Genomic DNA, 24334 nt, shown 5'->3' on the forward strand with positions numbered 1-24334 from the left:
AATGACAACGGTAAAATTTGGACTCAACACCTAACGCGTGATAAAAACTCGTTCCACCCCTCGTGACACATTACAATTGTACATACATATGTACATAAGTACGCTGATCCAAACACAAGTTGATTAACGATACTTACGCTAACATAACGTTTAATGTTAATTTAATTCATCATCTGATTCAGAAGTGTGAAGCTCGCTGTTGAAAGCTCTAAAATTTCGACAAGAGAAATGTCGGTCTTACATTTTTTTCTATTTTTATACCTGCAAGAATATGTATTGAGTTTAAGGTGAGAAAAGAATTCAATAGAAGTATGTTTTAAAAAAACAAATTTTCAACAGCTCTGAGAAGGAAGTACATGCTTTGGTTTTAGCCCGAGGTGGCTCCAAAGGTATACTAAATAAAAATTTAAAAGAGCTCGAAGGAATCTCATTACTAGCACGTACAATAAATGTATTGAATAGCTCAAATTTATTTGAACATATTTGGGTATCGACGGATAGCGATTCAATAGTGGAGGAAGCTACTAAATGTAAGCTAAAAAAGTTTAATACTAAATATTGCACAATAACTCTAAATCACTTAATAAATAGTTAACTCCATTTTAATTAATTTACGGTTATATAATAGTTGGTGCATTAGTGCACAAGAGAGACGCAATCTATGCACAAGATAATACTTCATCCTTGGAATCTGTTAAGGAATTTTTACAAAAGCACGATAACGTCAATAAATTTGGATTATTCCAATGTACTTCCATATTTCTAAAAAATCAATATATAAAGGAAGCTTTAAACCGGTTTATGACAAAGGATTGCGTTTTTGCCGTTACCAGGTACTTTTATGCACATATGACCATATATATATTCTATCCGAACTCAGCTCATTGTATAATTTAACTTATAGATCACATAAATTGCGTTGGCTAATCCGAGAAGACGGAGCTGTAGTTCCTTTAAATTTCAATCCAACACACAGACCTCGACGTCAAGATTGGCCAGGAGAATTGATTGAAACAGGGATGTTTTACTTTTCCACAAGGCACTTGGTGGAGATAGAACAGAAATTTCAAAACGACAAGTGAGTAAAATAATAACAGCAATAAAACCCAGGGACAAAAAGTAAGAGTTATTGCATAATCTTTGACCATAACATCATTATGAAGGAAGTGCCGGATATATGATGTTGTAATAGAAAACGTTTGATTTTTTGAGTATACAACATTTTTTCAAGAACTTTGAAAATTTAATTTCTGTTTTTCGGCTTTATAGTAACTATATGGATGAAAGTTTTGAAAAATTTCGCTACAGTAAACATCTTAAATTTACATATACATAAATATTACTCGGCCATACTTTTTCTCAAGAGTAGAAGTTAAAAAAATAGTTGTCGGTGTAAAAATTTTTTATAAAGCTTGGACTATGTGGATGATATAAGTACAAGGTGTCTTCTCCAGGTTACATTGACACCGATTCAAGGTAGCTAGCAAATATCTATAAAGTTAAATATTTCCCTGAAGTATCTTCGTGGTATTCATTAGCTTCTCGGTATTCATCGGCTGTTTGGAAATAAAATGTCGTTAGATTTAGAGTTAAAAAGGAATATGTACCTTAGTAAAAGCCTACCTTAGTAAAAACGTACTACGGTACTTAAATTCCTTCTTAACTAAATATTTTTTATATGCACAGGTTCCATACGTTTGTTGTCCCTTTTTATTTTTTCTAGATTTTGGACGGATTTGTTTCGTGTAATTTTCTGCTATATGTATATATCATGCAGTTATAAACTTATTAAAATTATTTACCATATTATTAACAAATGTTACTCCTAACTCATTCACAGGTGTGGTGTAGTAGAAATCGATGCTGCTGAAGCAATGGAGATCGACACTTACAGTGATCTCTTAGTTGCAGAATGTCTTATTCAAAACAAAGCGGGTTGCAAAATTTCTTAACTAATACAAATATGTTTTAAGCATTTTAAGACAAAATATGCAATGAATAAATAAAAAGATAAATCGGCTCATTTGAGTACTATAAAATATTTAAACATACTTTTTTATTAATATTATTATTTTTAATTTTATTTATAAGCTTAAAGTAATAGTGTATAATAAATAATTTCACTTTCATGTATCGTCATATATAGTATGTATGTACGTATTGTATGCATTTATGTATGTATGTTTTTATTGTTGTATGTTTGTCATAAAACTATTGGTATGGATATTTACATATTGTATGCAACATATATGGGATCAAGTTGATCAGCCAAAAAGCCATCACGTAAATGCATTCGTTGTTTTTCGCCGCGACTATTGATGGGCACAACACCTGTGAAATGAAGGAAGATTAGATATTATTTCAGTTGATTTAACGGGTGATTTTTTTGAGGTTAGGATTTTCATGCATTAGTATTTGACAGATCACGTGGGATTTCAGACATGGTGTCAAAGAGAAAGATGCTCAGTATGCTTTGACATTTCATCATGAATAGACTTACTAACGAGCAACGCTTGCAAATCATTGAATTTTATTACCAAAATCAGTGTTCGGTTCGAAATGTGAAAATCCGCTTTTTTATCGACAAATTTTGTTCAGCGATGAGGCTCATTTCTGGTTGAATGGCTACGTAAATAAGCAAAATTGCCGCATTTGGGGTGAAGAGCAACCAGAAGCCGTTCAAGAACTGCCCATGCATCCCGAAAAATGCACTGTTTGGTGTGGTTTGTACGCTGGTGGAATCATTGGACCGTATTTTTTCAAAGATGCTGTTGGACGCAACGTTACGGTGAATGGCGATCGCTATCGTTCGATGCTAACAAACTTTTTGTTGCCAAAAATGGAAGAACTGAACTTGGTTGACATGTGGTTTCAACAAGATGGCGCTACATGCCACACAGCTCGCGATTCTATGGCCATTTTGAGGGAAAACTTCGGACAACAATTCATCTCAAGAAATGGACCCGTAAGTTGGCCACCAAGATCATGCGATTTAACACCTTTAGACTATTTTTTGTGGGGCTACGTCAAGTCTAAAGTCTACAGAAATAAGCCAGCAACTATTCCAGCTTTGGAAGACAACATTTCCGAAGAAATTCGGGCTATTCCGGCCGAAATGCTCGAAAAAGTTGCCCAAAATTGGACTTTCCGAATGGACCACCTAAGACGCAGCCGCGGTCAACATTTAAATGAAATTATCTTCAAAAAGTAAATGTCATGAACCAATCTAACGTTTCAAATAAAGAACCGATGAGATTTTGCAAATTTTATGCGTTTTTTTTTAAAAAAAAGTTATCAAGCTCTTAAAAAATCACTCTTTAGTTAGGTAGAGCATATAAGAAAGAATTAAACAAAAAATATTAACTTGGGTTGCACCAAAGCTATAACATTCTACACATTTGGCTTGGACAATAATCCATGGCAAATTTCGGAAAGACAGTTTGTATGACAGTTATATACTATAATCGTTTGATCTGAACAGTTTGCATATGAGAATATGTGGTATTAGTTTGCGTGTCTACATATAAATAGACGGACTGACAAACTCAATATACCCTGGAGCCCCTTTTCCGAACTCGTTTCGAAAAAGAATTTACTCGAATTCGGATTTTTTGTATTCGGTAACTCGATTTTCGCATTTTCATTCCTATTTTCGAATAAAATATTCTTTAGCTTTTGAGTTGTAGAAATCAATAACAGAAAAATAGAATAATAGAACAAAATAATTATAAAAAACATCCGACTTTCGAATAGAATATATTTTCGCTTCGAGATACAGAGTAGGGCCCCTGTTCAGGGTATTATGAAAATAGTTATAAAAAATTACCTGGATCGACCACTACGACAACGCCAACAATCAATTGGTGCTCTTCTAAGACCGTATTAGTTACTAACGGTACTAAGTCCAATGCCTCAGATTCATTGCCATCCAGCTCAACAACAACAACCAATAAATTGGTCCAGGTGAAAACAGCACTTTAAAAATTATTTTTTTAATAATGACATAAATACATACAAATCCAAAGTAATATATACAAACATACCACTCTGCGATTTTCTTATGACACCTCAACACCGAATTCTCTATATCAATGGGATGATAGTTCATGCCACGCAATGTAATAACCTCATCCAAAGCGCCCACCACGTAAACAGCATCGTGTAGCTCCTGATCATTGAGATTAGTTACTGAGCTGGGATCACCGCTGATGCTGGGTGCTTGAGGTCCCGTCGACATCGAAGAAAAATTCAAGTGTAACTGACTCATCGAATTGATCGATTCATTGTCGCTGTCGCGGCTGGCCACACTGGGTGTGGTTTCGTCTAAAATTGAAACGGCTTGCGAGCATTCGGTGCGTCGCAAGAAGCCCAAATAGCCAGTACGTGCGTAGACTTCGGTTGTTGCGCCGGTCACTAATTTAGCATTGAAATGATCATTGTAGTCGGTTTCATCGCCATAAATTGTGAAGTAACCATTAGCGTTGTGTGGTGATTGTACCTGGAAATTATTCCAAAATATTTATTTATAATGAAAATTAAAACTCTATTTCTTGTATTTAATGCACTCACCCAAATCTCACCCAAGTGGGAGTCTCCACAGTGACCCTTTGTCTCCGGATTGGCTATGATCACTTTCACGCCAGGCAACAGTTTGCCCGATTCGATGAGACACAACGAGTTCGGTGCACCGCGCTCTACTAGCGCCACACGATTATTGCGTAGCGCACGCAAATCCACATAGACCTGAGCGCTCTCCGCCGAGCTCGCGCCTTGTACACAAATTGCTGGATTGACACGACAACCGAAAGAGGTGGATACACAGCGCGTGTTCAAGCCAAGCGCTTGGAAGAGTTTACAAAATTGTTGTGTTAATTGTACCCGTGGACGCTCCTCAGCCACCACAACGCATGTGCGCACACAACGCAAGTCGACGTTACGTTGCTTGAGCATTGGAATGGAATTGCTAAGCGCTTTTGTGCATAACTCGATTACGCCATACGAACAGAAGGTGTCACGCACACGATAATGCGATAATGTGGATAGCCAAAGACTGGGATTCGTTTCGACTTCGTAGGGTGCAATGAGTATCGAATGATGACCGCTGTACACACCAATTAAGGTCCACATAGCGAAGCCTAGACCACAATATGGATCCAGGCAGAGAGCCACGTGACGAGAAGGATATAATTCGCAGGCTAATTTCAAGCTTGCGCAAAGACTAGAAAGGGAACTAAAAGGAAAAGTAAGTAACATTACTGTTAGAAAATAGATTTTGTTTCAATGTAAATTCTGATTACCGATGCGTGATGTTAACACCACTTAAGCGTCCACAAGTGGATACACTAAAGTCCAAGTATGCCGTCGAGTCTAACGGTGCGTTCGCAATTGACATTAATTTCCGTTTTGGATTGTCATCAATATCCAATATTGGTGGCCAGGTCTTCGGATCGATGGAGGCAGCTGCTTCGCGTGACTTCAGTAATTTTATTATCGGTTGTATAGACAGCACAATAACACTCTTCGAGACATCAACAATCATGCGTACAGTTGGTAGGGTGGTTATAAGATTTTGTGGATGTGGCGGTCGTATAGTGATTGGAATAGCAGCCAAATAGAGACACCCATAGAAGGCGCACAATAAATCCAAGCCGGGTGGAAATATTAAAGCTTAATTTGGAGAAAGAATAAAAGTGAGGTTAGTTTGCTCTATAAATTTAACTATGTAAATACATGAAGATAAATATAAATATGGGGATATTTATTTCTGATAATATTTAGTGATTCGAAACTACGGTGGGATCCTTTTGAAGTTGAGACATAAAAATTAGTTTCAATAGAGAAATTTTTATTTATGTTGCGAACCTAAATGTGGTTAATGGGAAAAACTAACTAACTATATGTGTTTAGAATGGAAAGAATTATGGTAAGATAGGTGCTACCTATGTGTAGAAGTTCACGCAAGTGAGGAAAGTTCTCTGATTGCCATTCACTTGGGAGTGGCCAGAAACGATTCTTTTACATGTGACTCAAGCAGCTCACGACTTCCGGTCTTTGACCAAGTATCCTCTGGGTAGCCTAAGAACATCCGTTTGAGGGCGAGCTAAAGTGAGAAGGCGAAACATCCCCTGCATAGGGTTGTGTGCTGGGTTTGGGACCCGCCACGTAAAAAAACCCCCCCAATGAAAAAGTGTAAACAACCTCGGATGACAGACCCACCTTTTGATGACGACCATGGCAAACGAAATAAGGACTACGAATTGAGGGCATGCACCTGGAATGTCCGGTCCCTTAATTGGGAAGGTGCCGCTGCCCAGCTGGTTGATGTCCTCGTGAAAACAAAGGCTGACATCACCGCCGTCCAAGAAATGCGATGGACGGGACAAGGACAGAGACGAGTAGGTCCTTGTGACATTTACTACAGTGGCCATATAAAGGAGCGCAAGTTTGGTGTGGGATTCGTGGTGGGAGAGAGACTCCGTCGCCGAGTACTATCATTCACTGCGTTGAATGAACGTCTAGCCACAATCCGCATCAAAGCGAGGTTCTTCAACATATCGTTGATTTGCGCCCACGCCCCGACGGAAGAGAAGGACGAAGTGACCAAAGATGCCTTTTATGAGTGCTTGGAGCGCACTTATGTGAGATGCCCCCGCCACGATGTAAAAATCGTGCTTGGCGACTTCAACGCAAAGGTGGGCAAAGAAGGTATCTTTGGCACGACGGTCGGTAAATTCAGCCTCCACGAGGAAACATCCCCAAATGGGTTGAGGCTGATCGACTTCGCCGGGGCCCGAAATATGGTTATCTGTAGTACTAGATTCCAGCATAAGAAGATTCATCAAGCTACCTGGCTGTCTTCGGATCGAAAAACTACCAACTAGATCGAATATGTTGTGATAGACGGAAGACACGTCTCCAGTGCTTTAGATGTGCGTGCGCTCCGAGGTCCCAACATCGACTCGGACCACTATCTTGTTGCAGCTAAGATTCGCACCCGCCTCTGTGCAGCAAAAAACGCACGCCAACAAACACAAGGAAGGTTCGACGTCGGGGAAGCTGCAATCGCTACAGACAACCGAACGATTCTCTACTCGGCTTGCACTCCTGCTCTCTGAGAGCACTCGTCAACAACTCGGTATAAGGGAACTGTGGGACGGCATTTCAAACTCCTTACGTACAGCTGCAACCGAAACCATTGGTTTTCGGAAAGTGCAAAAGAACAGCTGGTACGACGAGGAGTGCCGTGTCGCAGCGGAGAGAAAACAGGCTGCCTACCCCGCAACGTTACGATCGACCACAACACGTGCGGGATGGGATAGATATCGAGAGTTAAAGATGGAAGCGGATCGCATTTGCAGACAGAAGAAGAAAGAGGCCGAAATGCGTGAGTACGAAGAGCTTGATAAGCTGGCCGACAGGGGTAACGCTCGAAAATTCTACGAAAAAAATGCGGCGGCTTACAGAAGGTTTCAAGACCGGAGCATACTCCTGTAGAACCCCCAAAGGTGATCTAGCCACCGATGCCCAGAGCATACTTAGATTATGGAGGGAACACTTCTCCAGCCTGCTGAATGGCAGTGAACGCATAACACCAGGAGAAGGCGAACCCGATTCCCCAACCGATGACGATGGAGCAGACGTTCCATTACCCGACCATGAAGAAGTTCGAATAGCAATTGCCCACCTGAAGAACAACAAAGCGGCAGGGGCCGACGGATTGCCGGCCGAGCTATTCAAACACGGCGTCGAAGAACTGATAAGGAGCATGCATCAGCTTCTTTGTAAAATATGGTCGGACGAAAGCATGCCCAACGATTGGAATCTAAGTGTGCTCTGCCCAATCCATAAAAAAAGGAGACCCCACAATCTGCGCCAACTACCGTGGGATAAGCCTCCTCAACATCGCGTACAAGGTTCTATCGAGCGTATTGTGTGAAAAATTAAAGCCCACCGTCAACTAACTGATTGGACCTTATCAGTGTGGCTTCAGACCTGGAAAATCAACAACCGACCAGATATTCACCATGCGTCAAATCTTGGAAAAGACCCGTGAAAGGAGAATCGACACTCACCACCTATTCGTCGATTTCAAAGCTGCTTTCGACAGCACGAAAAGGAGCTGCCTTTATGCCGCGATGTCTGAATTTGGTATCCCCGCAAAACTAATACGGCTGTGTAAACTGACGTTGAGCAACACGAAAAGCTCCGTCAGGATCGGGAAGGACCTCTCCGAGCCGTTCGATACCAATCGAGGTTTCAGACAAGGCGATTCCCTATCGTGCGACTTTTTCAACCTGCTTCTGGAGAAAATAGTTCGAGCTGCAGAACTCAACAGAGAAGGTACCATCTTCTACAAGAGTGTACAACTATTGATATCATCGGTCTCAACACCCGCGCCGTTAGTTCTGCTTTCTCCAGACTGGACAAGGAAGCAAAAGAAATGGGTCTGGCAGTGAACGAGGGCAAGACGAAATATCTCCTGTCATCAAACAAACAGTCGTCGCACTCGCGACTTGGCACTCACGTCACTGTTGACAGTCATAACTTTGAAGTTGTAGATAATTTCGTCTATCTTGGAACCAGCGTAAACACCACCAACAACGTCAGCCTAGAAATCCAACGCAGGATAACTCTTGCCAACAGGTGCTACTTCGGACTAAGTAGGCAATTGAGAAGCAAAGTCCTCTCTCGACAAACAAAAACCAAACTCTTTAAGTCACTCATAATTCCCGTCCTGCTATATGGTGCAGAGGCTTAGACGATGTCAACAACGGATGAGTCGACGTTGCGAGTTTTCGAGAGAAAAGTTCTGCGAAAGATTTATGGTCCTTTGCGCGTTGGTCACGGCGAATATCTTATTCGATGGAACGATGAGCTGTACGAGATATACGACGACATTGACATAGTTCAGCGAATTAAAAGACAGCGGCTACGCTGGCTAGGTCATGTTGTCCGGATGGACGAAAACACTCCAGCTCTGAAAGTATTCGACGCAGTACCCGCCGGGTGAAGCAGAGGAAGAGGAAGACCTCCACTCCGTTGGAAGGACCAATTGGCGCCACGTAGCGAAAAGAAGAAACGACTGGCGCGCTGTTGTTAACTTGGCTATAATCGCGTAAGCGGTGTCTACGCCAATTAAGAAGAAGAAGAGGTGCTACCTAGGTTATTAAAATACATTGCAACTTCTTGATCAAATTTGAGAAATCTTCAATATTTTAAAACTGATTGGCCACTAATTAAAAAAGTTAAGTCTCACAACTAGTTGAATGAATGATAGCATCATAGTATTTATATATAAAATTAGAAAGAATTTTTTTGACAAAGATTACTGGAAATTAAAAAAAAAATTTACAATTATTTTAGCTTAAACATTAGAAAACCAATATCAATTCAGAACAAGTAAGGAAGGGCTAAGTACCGGTGCAACCTAAATTTTATACTCTTGCAACTTGCAAGAATTAAAAATGTTAAGGTGTAAAAACAAATTTCATATTATATATCTCAGATATTGACCAGTATTTTGTAACAAAAGTCAACTATAGGTACTGTGGTCCAAATATTCGGTACCCAGGGTCTTGAAAAGTTTTTGTTGGATTTGAACAATTTTTGGTTATAAGATGGCATACACTAAAGGCATTATGCGTGCAAAGTTTTATCTTCTTATATTAATTACTTCTTGATTTATGTGCTGTAAAGTAAAAGGATCAAATGGAATTTAAAATTCTGCTATATGGGAAGTAGGCGTGGTTATTGTCCGATTTCGCTCATTTTCACAACGTAACATAGGAACATAAAAAGAATGTCACGTACCAAATTTCGTCGAAATCGGTTAGTCAAGTTCGAGATATGAGATTTCATCAAAAAGTGGCCATCACCGTCTAACTTTTATACCGGCTCACAAAAAAGCTCTGTAATACTATATCGGCGGTAAAATTTAATGTCTCTGGCGTATTTAGTTTTTGATTTACCGCGATTTTAGTAGTTTTGAACAGTATCATTATATGGAGAGGGAGCGGGGTTTCATCCGATTTCATCACCATCAGTAGAAGTTCTTGAAAGATTCATTCTGGACGAATTTGGTTTTTGTAGCTTAAGTGGTTTAGGAGATATATACATTAAGCTTATTAGAGGACTGGACCCTGCACACTTTTTGAAAATATTTTGCCCACACCTGCTCCTGGCTACTGCGATCCTCTGTACCAAATTACAGCTTTATATCTTAATTTAAGGCTTAGTTATGGCACTTTATAGGTTTTCGGTTAATGGCGATTTGTGGGCGTGGCAGTGATCCGATTACGCCCATCTGGGAACTCGATTTTTTTTGATACTAAGGAACTTGTGTACCAAGTTTCATCGATCTCAATTTTTACTCAAGATACATCTTGCACGGATGTATCCGGACAGACAGTCAACCGGATTTCAACTTTTCTCGTCACCCTGATCATTTATACATTATATACATATATAACCCTATATCTACCTCGATTAGTTTTACGTGATACATAGAACTGTTAGGTGAACAAAACTATAATACTCTGTAGCAACTAGTTGCAAGAGTATAAAAAATTGTTGAAATTACGTTAGCTGTAGCATGATCCACACAAAAGGATGCAATATACATATTAGCATCTGTATTTTGATATTTTAGAAACAATTTAATAAACAAAATATTGTTAATAATTCTATTAACTTACCAACATGATCGCCAGGTTCAATACGTCCTCGTTCCTGCAAAAGAGCTGCTATTTTCTCAGCTCTTTTATGCAATTCGGAGCATGTCAAAGTTTTCGCAATAGCACCTTTAAAAGAAATAAATACATTATTATACATATTACTATATCAAATCAAAATGGGTACCATGTAAATATGTAGCTAAATACTTTAAAATTTATTTTCATATTCTATAATTTAAATCATCGAGATTATTTATTCACCAAAAAACACTTGAATACATTTTAAGTGTAAATATTTTGTATTAAGGCGTTTTAGTATGATATTCAAAGGAATCAGAAGAATAAACAATTGCGTTTTCAATAGAGCTCTTGGTGTGTGACTAATCCACTAACCGGATTAACTGGAAAATTGCCAATAGTTAGGCATTAAGGTTTTCAAAAACATGTTTTGAATAAAAAAAACATTATTATAAAGAAGGATGAACACATATTATCTAAGTTAGGGTTACCTTTCGAATTCAATAACGTAAAAATAATATGATCCGGTGAGGTATTTGCACGCCAACGCAACACGCCAGTTATTAATTGATGCTGAAAGTAAAGTGTTTTAGTAAGCGAAACGATTTTTTATTTCACACTTTTGAAGAGATTTACCTTACGTTCATTCTCCTCGGATAAGCCGATGTCTCGTCCTTGCGCGATGGCTAAACGGTTGCCCTGCACTAAATTTCCAACCATCACAGAGGCTGGCCCAACAGACGTGTCTGTAATACCACATCCAGATGAGCTTATTTTTGCAGTTGCAGTTTGTACACCTTTTTGATGTTAGTACATTTTTTTAAATTGGATTTAAATTGTAACAATTTCATTCATTTCAACCAATTCGTTATATACATATATGCATGATAAATAAGTTACATAGTACCATTGCAGTATATCGGTATATTATTGAATCATTTTTTTTTTTTTTTTACATAAACATATATTTTTCGTGTTAATCATAGCAATAGCAGTAGTGGTAGTGGTAATGGTAGTAGTAGTAGAAGTGTAGTTTGGTGGTTGGTTATGTTTTCAAGTGTGTACAATGTTGATTATGGTTGCATCAAAGTAATGGTTTCGAAAAGAGGCAGCATAATGAAGAAAAGAAAAATAATTACATTTTTTATAATAATAATAAAAGCGTTGTTAAGACGATTATGTTTTACAACTCTTCTTTCTTTAACAAACACAGTAAAATTATTGAAATAATTGAACTGATAAGAATATATAGTAACATAGTAGGTGAACCCTTCGATTAAATGCGGAACCAAGTCATAAAATATATGACGTAAACAATTTAGAAGACACAAATATATAGAACATTTTTGTGTAAGTATAACATATACATGTGCATTATACACTCGTGGCCACGCAAAGCTTACCACTCAAAAATTGCAAGTGTTGTGCATAATTAACATTTTTTATTTAGAAATAAGTTAATGACATGTTATTTATCAAAACTATTAAAAATTAAAAACAAAACACATTCAACTATAGAAAAATCTTTTGAAAGTTAGTGCGCTTTACAAAATGAGCTCGAAAAAATAATACTTTAACGGTCACAACAGCCCGAACAATAACAAAAAAAAATAAAATCGGGCGCATTTGTATAAGTACAGAAAAGCTAGTTTGTGTTTTATTCATTAAACGTAATAAAGCTTACTTTACTTACTAAAAATTAAGAAAGAATACTGGTATGTTTTGAGTGGCCACGAGTGTACATACTCAGTGTATTGCTTGGTTATTATGTATGTAATTGTATTTGTGCGCTTTACCGAAAATTTCCAAAATATTTAAAGGCATTTAAATTAGACAATAAATTCGCATAGTATGTAACTAATATGGTATATTTAAAACTAAATGGTGTCAAGATTTCTGATTAAAAAAATCTGGAATGAATATGGATAAAAATAAATTTCCTACTAAAAGCAAATAAGGCAAAAGAGCTAAGCTATATTGATATTTTTTTATTCTAAAAAAGCTTTGCGTTTGAAAATTCAAAATGGTAAAAAACGAAGTACGCAAACGCAAAAAATGTAAATTCTTAAAAATTTCATCCGATATTTAAGATTAAACATTTAAAAGTTATTGTTATTTCTGCTTTCATTCAAATACTTTTTAATGTATTTTTGTAAGCCCATATTTAACCTGTAAAATTTGCAACAAAATTTAAATTTTCATAACGCACGAAAATGAGTTAAAATTTGTTTAATTATAAAAGCAAGGTTTTACAATAAGTATACAAATACTTTTTTGTTTCAAAGGAAACTAGAAAAATAAGGCAATTATATAATTTAAATGGAAATCATGTTTAAGAAATAAAAAAGTATGAAAATTTTAAGGAATAATAAAAAAGTAAGTTCGTAAAAAAGACTCAGCGAAACGGGGATCTAAAGGAATTGACACTTCAACGCAAAATCGAATTCTACCAAGTAAGGAAGGGCTTCAACCGCACATTTTATACTCTTGCAACTTGCATGAATTAAAGCCAGGGAATTACATTAAGATGTAAAATGTTAACCAGAGGGTCGGAATCTAAGAAGTTTTATATATACATATACTCTATATAACTCATACACTGGCCGACAAATTCGGCAGATTGTTAGAAAAAATAAATGCATTATATGTATTATATCGGAGTCCGAGAAAGACGACGACAGGAGTTTCGGCCTCTTCGACTAAACAATTCAACACCAAAGTTAAGTTGGGTTAGTATCGACCCGATATTAACCATTAACAATTATCGTTAAGGTACCAATCCTACGGATCAAAGTCAGCCGGATGTTCGAAAATCTTGGTAATGGTTACAAGAGGCTAGGTCAAGTTTTCACACAAAGATACAATGTCATGATAAAAACACGCTCTCCCAATTTCATCGATATAACTCAAACATTAGCTGATATATCCAGCATAAAGTCACCTGGAAGTTCGAAAATTTTTATATTAGGTATAGGTATATTTTAGGGGCTCAGGGAAGTATTGGCCGGATTCGACCAATTTTTGGCAAACAAACATACAATTGTCAGAGAAGGATTATCCCTGAATTTCAATTATATATCTCATACATTGATCTATATTTGATGTCAGAAGTCAACTTTAGATACTGGGGTTCACATATTCGGTACCTACTATCATGAGCAGTTTTAGTTTAGGTTGGATTAGGATAATTTTTGGTCAAAAAGTGTCCTACTTTAAGGGAATTATTACTGCACAATTGTATTCCGTTATATTAATTACTTCTTGATTTGTGTTCTGGAAAGTAAAAGGATCAAATGTAAATTAAAATTTCGTTATATGAGAGTTTTACACTGTAACATAGGAATGTTAGAAATATGATACATATTAAATATAGTCGAAATCGGTTGGTCGGGATTTTTACTCAAATTACAGTTTGGACGGACGGACGGACAGACGGGCAGACGACCCGTATTTAAACTTTTCTCGTCATCCTGATCATTTATATACGTATATGTACATATACATATGTATAATACTATATCTATCTCGATGAGTTTTAGGTAATACCTACATACATCCGTTAGCTGAACAAGATTATAATACTCTGTAGTAACTGGTTGCAAGAGTATAAAAATATGAAGTATAGAACTTTCCTAAATCTTAAAATACATATATTATGTATGTAAATTTAAATATTCTATAGTAGGGGAGCCCGGAGTGCTAAATTTGCAGTTACTGGAGCGTCATGGAGACTTACTAGATTGTCAAGATAACGTTTAAAAAAAAAAGAAAGTCTAAGTGAAGTTTTCCATTTTAGTGGGGAGAAGAGCGGGAAATTGGTGTCAAAAATGTAAAAAAAAAAACAGTCACATGAAAATACTCAAGCGCGTCAGTCATTTATGGTATATACGCGCATTGTATTTCTGATAGTCGATATATATTAATCTGACAATCAAGTCAGGGTTGAAGGCCGTAATGACAGTTAAAAAAAAAAAATAAGTTACTCGAGCGCGTCAGATTTTCTAAGCGAATGTTAATGAACCTCTAAAAAGTGTACCATTTCAATATCTGACAATTTCGACGTGGACAAAAGTCATTTATTGATTTTAAAACTTGTAAAAAAAAAGGTGACCTTGAGATACTCGAGCGCGTTAGATTTTTATAACAGTGGGATGAACTTGATGTCAGAGTCTTCCCAAAAGATAATCTGACAATTATATAGAGGCATATCGTTAATCTGACGATTTAAAAGTGGAAGAATTCTGTTTGGTTTTTGTTTTTGTTACAGGATGTAATAAAGTATACATAAGTATACATATGTATATGTATAGAAAATTGAATTATTTATTAATATGAAAATAGATCTAAATATTAATAAAAAAAATTAAAGTTTGTGGAATAAACTTTTTTTTCATACGTTTCTTCGCCACAGTAAACACATTTGACACTAACGTCACTCATTTTTACAATGGATGTAAAATTGATCGCTGTAAACGAACGAACAAAAGTGTCAAGCGTTTACTAACAACAACCACGCTATAGTGATTAGTACGCTTGACCTTTTATCGACGATTTTACCTGTATCGCCCCACGGAAATTGTCAGATTATATGATTTTCGTGATTCTGACAGAATTACCTTTAAAATGAAAAAAAATCTATCGCGCTCGAGTATTTCAAGGTTACGTTTTTTTTTTACAGATTTGTCACCCTGCTATTTATCTAAGCCACCCTCAAACTGTCAGAATATTGAAATATACACTCGTCTTCATGCATTTAACATACCATCTCTTAATCTGACGCGCTCGAGTTTCCCGAAGGATCGATTTTTTTCCTCTAATCTGACGAAATGTTTCTAAGAGAATTTTTCGAAATTCAAATTATTTTCCGAGTTACAGCTCATTTTGTGACGTGCCGACAAAATCGTTTCGCAGCCTTTCTCAAACTTTAAACTCGTTTTTCTCATAACTACTTTTCTAGAAGCGGTGTGCATGATATCTCAAGTTCTACTCAACCGATTCACATGAAATTTTACACAGAGCTTTCTTATACATTATAATATCGCACTACGAAGACCTTTCGAAAGAATTTTTTTATTTTTAAAAAATTCCGAACCACAAAAAAACAGGGAAAATACGAAACTTTTTTTTGAAACCTCCACCAATTTTTTTTTTTCAAACACGTTTCGTAGTGCGATAACTACACTTTTACACTTTACGGATTTCGCATAAATTTTCATTTTAGGTCACGGAAAGAATTTATATCCTACACACCAGGAGCCTTTGTTTCGTCAGTCTCTACTTCGCCGACCTGCAGTTTTTTTTTATTTAATTTTTTTCTTATATTATTTATGTTTAGTATTCTTAGAATATCAATAAAAAGCATGTAAGAAATGGATAGTAAAATGATTTTTGATTTTTTTTTATCGCGTCAAAAAAATACCTAAAATTCGAGCTTCTAACCTATACCCCCTTAAGTCAAATATCCTCTAATATTTTTAAAGTGTAAAAAAAATTGTTTTATTGCTAGTTTGCTTAAATTTTTTATTAAAAAAATATGCATAAGGACTCAAATTAATAATGAAAATATGTTTTTATTACTACATCGACATACAAAAAATTAATTTTTAGTATATAATATATACACACATATACATACAGAATTCGAAAACAATGTATTATGCGTAACTTTCACCACAGTTGATATGTTTATATATATTTGTGTATGTTCGTGACTTTGCATATTAAAAAAAATTTAAAAATTACTTGATTTTGATCGTCTAGTTTATATTATATAGTAGTCCGATATCGGCGGTTTCGACAAATGGGAAATAAAAAAACTTGTGAAAAATTTCATATCGATACCTCAGCAACTAAAAAATAGATTGCGTATATACCGGACATTTAGTATACAATACTGTGATCAAATTGAATTTTTAATTTATACTTCGCCTGTTTTTCGAATCAGTAAATTTCTTTTCTGTAAGTTGATAGTACTGTTAATGACATCTATGCTAAATTTCATGTTAAAATATTCATTAGTATTTGAGATACGCGTCGTTTTGTGAGGCTCTAAAAGTGAATTCTTCGATTTTTACTACATCTGAATTTATTGAACAAAGAAGTGCGATAATGCACTTGCATTTGTTATACGTGATTTCGCCACATTTTCAACTAATATCGTGCCGCAACCACCGCATTCGCCTAATTTACCTTCGTGTAACTTCTGGCTATTTAACAAATTCACATGACCACTCTGAGGACACCGTTTTGACTCAATTGAGGATATAAAAGCTAAATCGAAGAAGGCTCTGATGGCCACCACAACAAAGGATTTTTCCAGTACTATGATGACTGGAAAATTCGGTGGCATAAGTGCATTGCAGCGGGAGGGGATTACTTTGAAGGAAATGAAATTACAAAATTTACTTTTCAATTTGATCACAGTATTATACATTTTTTATTGCGTCTCCGATGTGCCACTCTGAGTATTACAAACTTTGTGGCAAACTTAATATACCCTGATCAAACAGTTTCTTAGAAATTCCAAAACATAAAAGCAGTTTTTGCTACTTTTCTGGCAGATCAACAACTATAAACACTTATCAAAGACCAATATGAACAAATTACAATAATGTTTTGTGCACAAATCAGTTTTTGGCAAATGATTTAGTATGTGAAACATTTTGTTTGTGTAAATGTAAGTTTGCAATTTATTTTTTGAATGGTACTGATCTCCTATAAAAAAAAAGAGGTTTTGTGCTCGCACCAGCAAAAACTCACCTTGATGTATTTCACGCGGTTTTGGTAGATTAGTAACACATGTGTGTGGACACATTAGTACATTAGCTGGATGCAATGAACCCTCTAGGAAGCGACGACGCGCCTCGCATAAATGAATGCCGCCCAATGGAGTTTTCGGCAAATGATTTGGTGGTACGAGCGCTAAACAGTATATGCCCACTTGATGTATGGAATCGACAGCTTGTAAAACACGTGACATCCACTGGAAACTTTCCTCTTCGGAACAATCTGGACGCTGTTCGGCGATAACACAAACACGTTCATCTCGCAACACTTTAATACTGAAAACGGCAATGCGACCGCGATATATAAAACGCATAGGTTCCACAGCTAATACTGTAGCGATAATATCGTCCGCATTATGCTTTCGTCCCGTTACAGTCATTAAACCGTCGCGTGAACCGCATACGAACACCAAACCGCCCGGTCCGAGGAAACCTAGTAGACCCGAACGCACATAATACTCATCAGTGATCGGCTTAAATGCAGATTCATCTTTTGTTGTATCCGGGTCATCGAGTAATGGCTGCACTTTGAAAGTTGTGTTGGTTAGACCATCTAAACCGAAATAGGCGATACCCGTGGAACCGCTGGTAACACAAATTTCACCAACTTGATCGGTTTTACATAACACAGGTAGTCCTTCCGAACGCACGACCACCATTTGTGCAGCGGGCATAACTTGGCCGCAATCTTGCAGGGTCAGCGATGTTAATGAATCTTCACTATCCACACGCACCACACCGTGCGATAAAGCTGCCATTGATAATACACCACGTCCAGTTGCTGATTGACTAAAACCGGTCGAAGAGCGTCCAGGACGACGCAGAGATACTGTGAACACTTCTGAACTACTCGCACAAGGACAGATTGCATCCGAACGCAAACCTTTCGACTGGAACACATTTAAGAATTGATCACACGACGAAAGCGACCATGGATTAGCGCCATCAGCAACAAGTAGCATACGCAGCGATGACAAAGATATGTCTTTATGATCTTTTGTAGCTAATAGACCCCAATGCAAATCACGACTCTTCACCAAACAACAGGAAGCGCGATGTTTGGTGATAAGTTGCATCCATGATGAGGGACGCAATTTCATCAAAGCATAAGGTATGAATAGAACATGCATTCCATTCAACACTGAGGTGAGTACAGCGTGCCATAAACCAACTTCGCGCTTAAAATCCAACACACAAACTATGGTTTCACCTTCGGTGTAATGGCAAGCCATGGTTAGCGCGCGACAATGGTTCATCATAGCCAAGCGTGTAACCGTGACCCCTTAAAGAAAAATTTAAATTTTACATTTGCATTCGGTCCACGCGTTATATCCACAATAATAACAATTTATCTCTCAACTATTTGTATTTATACATACCCATTACACTGCCCTCTTTATCGGTTGTATACTCAATGTATGCTGTGGCCGAGTCCTCAATACGTATGTTTCCAACATTGAAGTCTTTTGGTGGTTTTGGCAGATGTTCGGTTACAAACCACTGTAGGCGTGGCCAGCCCTTTAACTTCGCTATCTCACCGGTGGCAGATTTTGGCAAACCTTTCAAGCACGCCTCAGAAGTTAACGCCACCGTAATGCCACATGAACTAAGCAGAAAACCGACCTGTTGTGGTGGTGTATCAGAACTGGAGAGCGGCAACTCGATTGGCAATGGTACAAGACCGCGAAACATACAGCCATACCAAGCAGTAATGAAACTGTAAATTTGAAAATATTACAACAAATTTTCCTAAAATTATAATAGTTTGTTAACCTCAATGGGTCGTTATTTGGGTAAACCAAAGCTACGCGATCGCCGGGCTTAAGGGTAATCTGTTCTGGGCCCTTACTGAAGATTTTCGTTGATAATGCATATGCAATTTTTTGTGCACGTGACAATAATTTTCCATATGTTAAAGTAGTGGTGATTTTTCCATTCGGATCTAGTACCGTCGCCATTGGCGATTTAAATGAGTTTGCGCCATAACGCTGCAGTGCCGCCTCTAACGAACGTGGCAGCCCCGCTGCGACGGCCAATTGTTCACCTTGTACAGCGGTCATAATGCTACCTTCGGGTTTCGGTGCATTTGGATCTTTGGGATTGGCGGCGATTTCGAGTTCGATATCGTTGTCTTCGTAAAATTCGGGTAATGGTCGTCGCTTAGGACGTTTTAGTGTATTGAGTAGTTGCTGAATTTTGGCTGATACTTTCCAACGGCCATTCGTATCCGATTCGCCAAGATCGGTTTGTGAAACATTCACATAGCGCGTCACACGATCTGCGGCATGGCGAGTATTATTGAATTGTGTAATATCTGGTGCAGCATCTGTAATAACAAAAGTAAATTGTTTGAGCCAAAAATAAAATTATCATATTTATAGTTAAATATTTAAAATTACATGGCTTGTGCTTATCTTTGCTATCACTGAAATCAGTATTTTCCTTCATATAAACTTTTGGTGGCGACTCCGTGCTGGTTGTATCCAAAGTTGGCTGTGTAAATGATAACAAATTATTTTAGGTTTTCAAAATATTAATTCATTTACCAATGGGGGCAAATTCTGTGGTGGTCGCCGCTCAGGGTATTTCTGCTTATTTTGTGCGCCACCCATTGATGAGTCTCGAATGGGTGGTTTTATAATTGGCTCCATAATATTACTAACGTGATCACGTGGATAATTGTATTCCTTGTCGGGAGAAATTGTTTCCTCAGGAATGGATTCTTCATCAGTTGACGAATCTAAATATCATGCATTAAATTAAATGTAATAGGTTTGTAAATTTTTATAGTTATATTGTCCCGAGAAAAATGCACTCGCTCACCAATGTCATCATTATTACGGTCCGGACTTCGATTGAGTACAGAACTTCTCTTCGATGGCATTGGCAAACTAGGCTTTGGCCGTGTTTTCAGAGCTGCAAGCGCTTGTTGCACAGCCTCGTGTCGCACTTCTAAAAGTACATTTTCGACAAGTATAACAGCTTTGTTTTTGCCTCAATAAAATAGATTAATGTTAACTTACCGGAATGATAACGTTTTTCATTGTGTGTAATCTTTCGCTGTGTACGTCGTTGCCTACTATGTAAATGGCTTGACTCGGATCTCTCTATGTGGCCACTACCAATACCTCCACTACTGCCCATCGAATGATGGCTGCCTTCTGACTTTTTAGACGCATTGGAATGTCTTTGATGAGATGATGGTAGAGAGGGAACTTCAGTTACATAACTGTATCCCTCACTTGATACTAAGGCTCCATCTTTCACAGTCTTTTGATTTTGCGATTGCGGCGTTTTAATATTATAGTAAGGAGGCATGGGTTTGTCACACTTATCCACATCTTTCAAGACCTCATTTCCTGTTTTATGAAACAAACGAAAATCAATAAATAGCAAAAGATTTTTTAGTGTGTTAATAATTTGTTGTATAATAAATATATTTTTTAATGTGTTTATATAAATAATTTAATATTATATTTACATATTTAAATCTGACAAGCATATATATATTTATATATATTTTTAATATTCTCTATTCTTAAAATTACACGTGCATAGGTGTACATAAAAGACTTTATAAATCATTAGCTTTTTTGTGGGGTTTTGAATCAAATAATGACAAGCTTATTATATTTATTTATTATTATTATACTTTTAGAGTAAAGATAATAACAATAAAATGTGATAATATTGTTTCCTCGGAAAGAAATAGTTTTCAATTACATTTGTATCTTAATAGCCGTTCTAAGCAGATTGTACCGTTGTCTTTGAGCCAAACTTCGTGAAGAGATCTCGTCAAATAAACAATTTTTCTATACAAAGACATGATTTTGATTGTACTTTTTTATGATAGCTATACGCTAAAGCGGTTCAGACAAATGATGAGAAAATCGGGGGAGAAAACGAGGTGTGCAAAGTTTCAGATCTCATCATATACTCATGTCTCATATGGAAATATTAGATAGGGTATCCCGTAGTCTTCTGTGTGTTGCAAACATAATGCCCATTTTAATATATCTTAAATTAATATTTATGTATATACACTATACATTATATATATGGCTTGGCTACTATATGTATTTATTTATGGCTACAATATATTAAACACAAAAACAACAACAATTGGCTGATTGTTCGGAAATTTTGTTTCCTAGCAAAACAAGATCTTTCAATTATGTTCTTTTGCTGATTTTCTGTTTAATCATTATTAAACAAATAGTCATAGTCAGTGAGTTCTCAATGTGCTATGTAAAAGTGACTCATGTAACAAGAAAAAAAAAAAAAACAAATATCTTTTATTCAGATAATTTAATATTTTAAGCTATCTTTATTAATTTGTGAGAAAACTCTCACCTTCATTTGTTGGTATTAAAAACGGTTGCAGCAACTTTGCTCGCTTCTTTTCATATCCCTTTTGTGTTATGTCGCCTGAAAAAGAGTAAGCATTTATAAATCAACGCAAATAAAAAGTTACAAATTATATGTATGTGCGTACAGACATATGTGCCTATATGTACATACATATGTATGTAGCTAAAACGAAAGCTAAGACGCCGGTTCTAATGTAGAAGCATAAAAAAATTAATCAATTGGCTTATTTAATCTCGTCAATGCATATTAATATACATGAACATGTACTAGATTACAAAAACATATAGGTATGTACTATAACCGATATGTATATGTAATAGGAGACTTGATTAACATGGTACGCCTATCACATCAAGTAGACAAAAATTCACTCGAATGCAACTTCTGTTAGGGCATATACGTGCAGGGTTATAAGTAATATAGAATTTTATACAAAGGAAATAATACAAACCTTCAGATAATTCCAAATCTAACTCAGCCAACTTTTCTCGTACATCAGCAGGAAGCGCTGCGAAATTTTCTAACAAGTTCGCAGACATTTCTGCAATATTTATTACTCTTTTTTTGTGCCGCTTTTTCTTAGATTTGTCGTATCTCACCCTTAAGAATACAGGACGTAGTCCCGTATACAAAATGTTCCTATCGTATATTATTCACTTGATAGCGATTCCACTGGCAAAACCACTTCGGACATAATCACAATGAATTGTACGTTAACTGACCTGAAAACTATTGATCACAAATATTATTTAATTTTTTTCACTGCCAATCAGATACAATACACAAGCTCTGTAAAATTCTTGTCAGTTTTAAATCCTAGGTACATAAAATATCATTCATATCCACACAAATACTAGTAGACGGAGAAATTGGACATTAGTTGGTCTGCCCAACCCCGATGATTCAACTTGGACACAGAAAACACATGCAGTAATTATTAAAAACTATTTACTGTTAGTCACTTGTTCACATAACTCTTTATGGATAAATGTTCCACTTTCATTTATTACTTTATAACAACGAACCAAATTCAATTTTATATGAAAGGAATTAATCGAAGTAGTACGAACTTCGACTTTTTGACACAAAACAAATTGACATTGTTGCCAATAAACTGATATTTAGAACCCCACAACATTTACAGGGTTGTTAAAACCATTTTTATCGTAAAAATATGAATCAATCAATAGTGACATATTAAAATAACAAATCTTAATTGTCATTTGTAACTGTAGAGCAATATCGTATTGCAATCGATTTTTCAATAAATCGTAACTTGTAACTCACTCTTGAGTTCGATCACTAGATTATTAAATAAAACTCCTAGTTTAATGGCTATAGACTTATTTTCTCAAACAACTTAACGCTCATTATTCGTTATTAAGTACAGTAAAATTCTCTATATGGACGGTAACCGCCAGGCTTCCATAAGTTGTGCAAATTTCATGAGCACAACGTTTTCATTATTATTTCTCAGAAAAGCAACTCATACAAGTGTAACCGGACATAAGTACATTCTATTGACCGGACACGGAAGCTATTTTGATAATATTTCGTTACCAAAATTAGCCCTAATAAATTTACAAGATTTCAAAAATGTATCACGAACACAGGAGTTTGTTTTGACAGTTGTTATTGTGTAAATAAATAGAAATGAACAAAAAGTTAAATATTATTTTTGCAGTATATAGTATAAAGTGAATTAAATGTATATAGATGAATTAGTGAAGTGTTAGAGTATATAAAAGTGAGCAATACAAAAATATTTTTAAATCGAAAAATGCGTAGTTCCCTAAAGTTTGCCGCGGGTGCATTCGAAGGACGATATGGTAGTGTGGACAGCAAGCAGATATTCCAAATCGAGTTGCAAAGTCGCCGCAAGAAAGCCAATGAATCATCATCATGTTCCAGTAAGAGCACTCAATAAGTTTAAGCCACTAATCAAACTTTCTAGAGAAAGAAATAAGAAGATTTCATTAGAAAAAACAAGCTATCGTGCGGAATTAACGCGGGGAACAAGGAACTATAGGTGTTTAAATGAGTGAAGCTTCCCACTCCACCCGAGAAAAACTGGCGTACTCTAAGAAAACACTGCACAATACACCACATCCGATGACATCATTCTCATACATCATTACACAACACTACTCACCACACTTCTACATCAACTCATGGTACCCTGACCAGGTTCAACACATTCTTCATACGCAGCGCTGCGCCAACGTACATTCCGATTATTCACCGATTCTGTATCCTACGTTCATTCGAGTCGTCATCGCTCCATCAGCAACCAGCCGGCTACATTCGGAAAAACATCATCTCACCTGGCTGAATCTGGACACCGTCTCGTCGATTCCTCGCATGCATTTATTTATATTAAACTTTATATATTTTATGAATCAATTAAATAAATTACATTTGTATTCTTTTGTTAATAAAGTGATAGTGAGTGAATTATTGAAAAAATCAACTAGTGGGTATACACTT

At 36.5% G+C, this 24334-nt stretch overlaps 3 protein-coding genes across 9 annotated transcripts in view; 2 read left to right on the plus strand and 1 right to left on the minus strand.

Moving 5' to 3' along the window:
• Nucleotides 1-24334, plus strand: part of LOC125778799 (uncharacterized) — a 209016-nt gene that overhangs the window by 109090 nt on the left and 75592 nt on the right. The gene's annotated exons all lie outside the window — the stretch shown is intronic.
• On the plus strand, nt 99-2047 carry LOC105233016 (N-acylneuraminate cytidylyltransferase). The gene is made up of 5 exons (XM_029553306.2): nt 99-287; nt 340-530; nt 629-833; nt 905-1078; nt 1841-2047. Exons 1-5 carry the CDS (start codon nt 229-231, stop codon nt 1950-1952), a joined length of 741 nt encoding a protein of 246 aa, XP_029409166.1. The 5' UTR covers nt 99-228; the 3' UTR covers nt 1953-2047.
• Nucleotides 2021-22951, minus strand: LOC105233017 (disco-interacting protein 2). Of its 6 annotated transcripts, none has more exons than XM_029553304.2 (19): nt 22630-22936; nt 22447-22569; nt 22299-22388; nt 21830-21904; nt 20500-20835; nt 20300-20428; nt 20023-20216; nt 19876-19969; nt 19250-19802; nt 18856-19193; nt 17451-18758; nt 11328-11488; nt 11183-11264; nt 10695-10799; nt 5298-5667; nt 4570-5230; nt 4044-4498; nt 3827-3975; nt 2021-2331 (listed from the first exon to the last, which is right to left on the minus strand). In XM_029553304.2, exons 3-19 carry the CDS (start codon nt 22384-22386, stop codon nt 2228-2230), a joined length of 5202 nt encoding a protein of 1733 aa, XP_029409164.2. In that variant the 5' UTR covers nt 22387-22388; nt 22447-22569; nt 22630-22936; the 3' UTR covers nt 2021-2227. The 6 variants fall into 6 exon arrangements, with proteins under 6 accessions (XP_029409164.2, XP_049314041.1, XP_011213243.2 ...); XM_049458084.1 differs by having other exon boundaries at nt 22447-22576; XM_011214941.4 differs by having other exon boundaries at nt 22299-22576; nt 22800-22951.

This window comes from Bactrocera dorsalis, chromosome 5 (assembly GCF_023373825.1).
Source record: "Bactrocera dorsalis isolate Fly_Bdor chromosome 5, ASM2337382v1, whole genome shotgun sequence".
NCBI classification, from domain to species: Eukaryota; Metazoa; Arthropoda; class Insecta; order Diptera; family Tephritidae; genus Bactrocera; species Bactrocera dorsalis.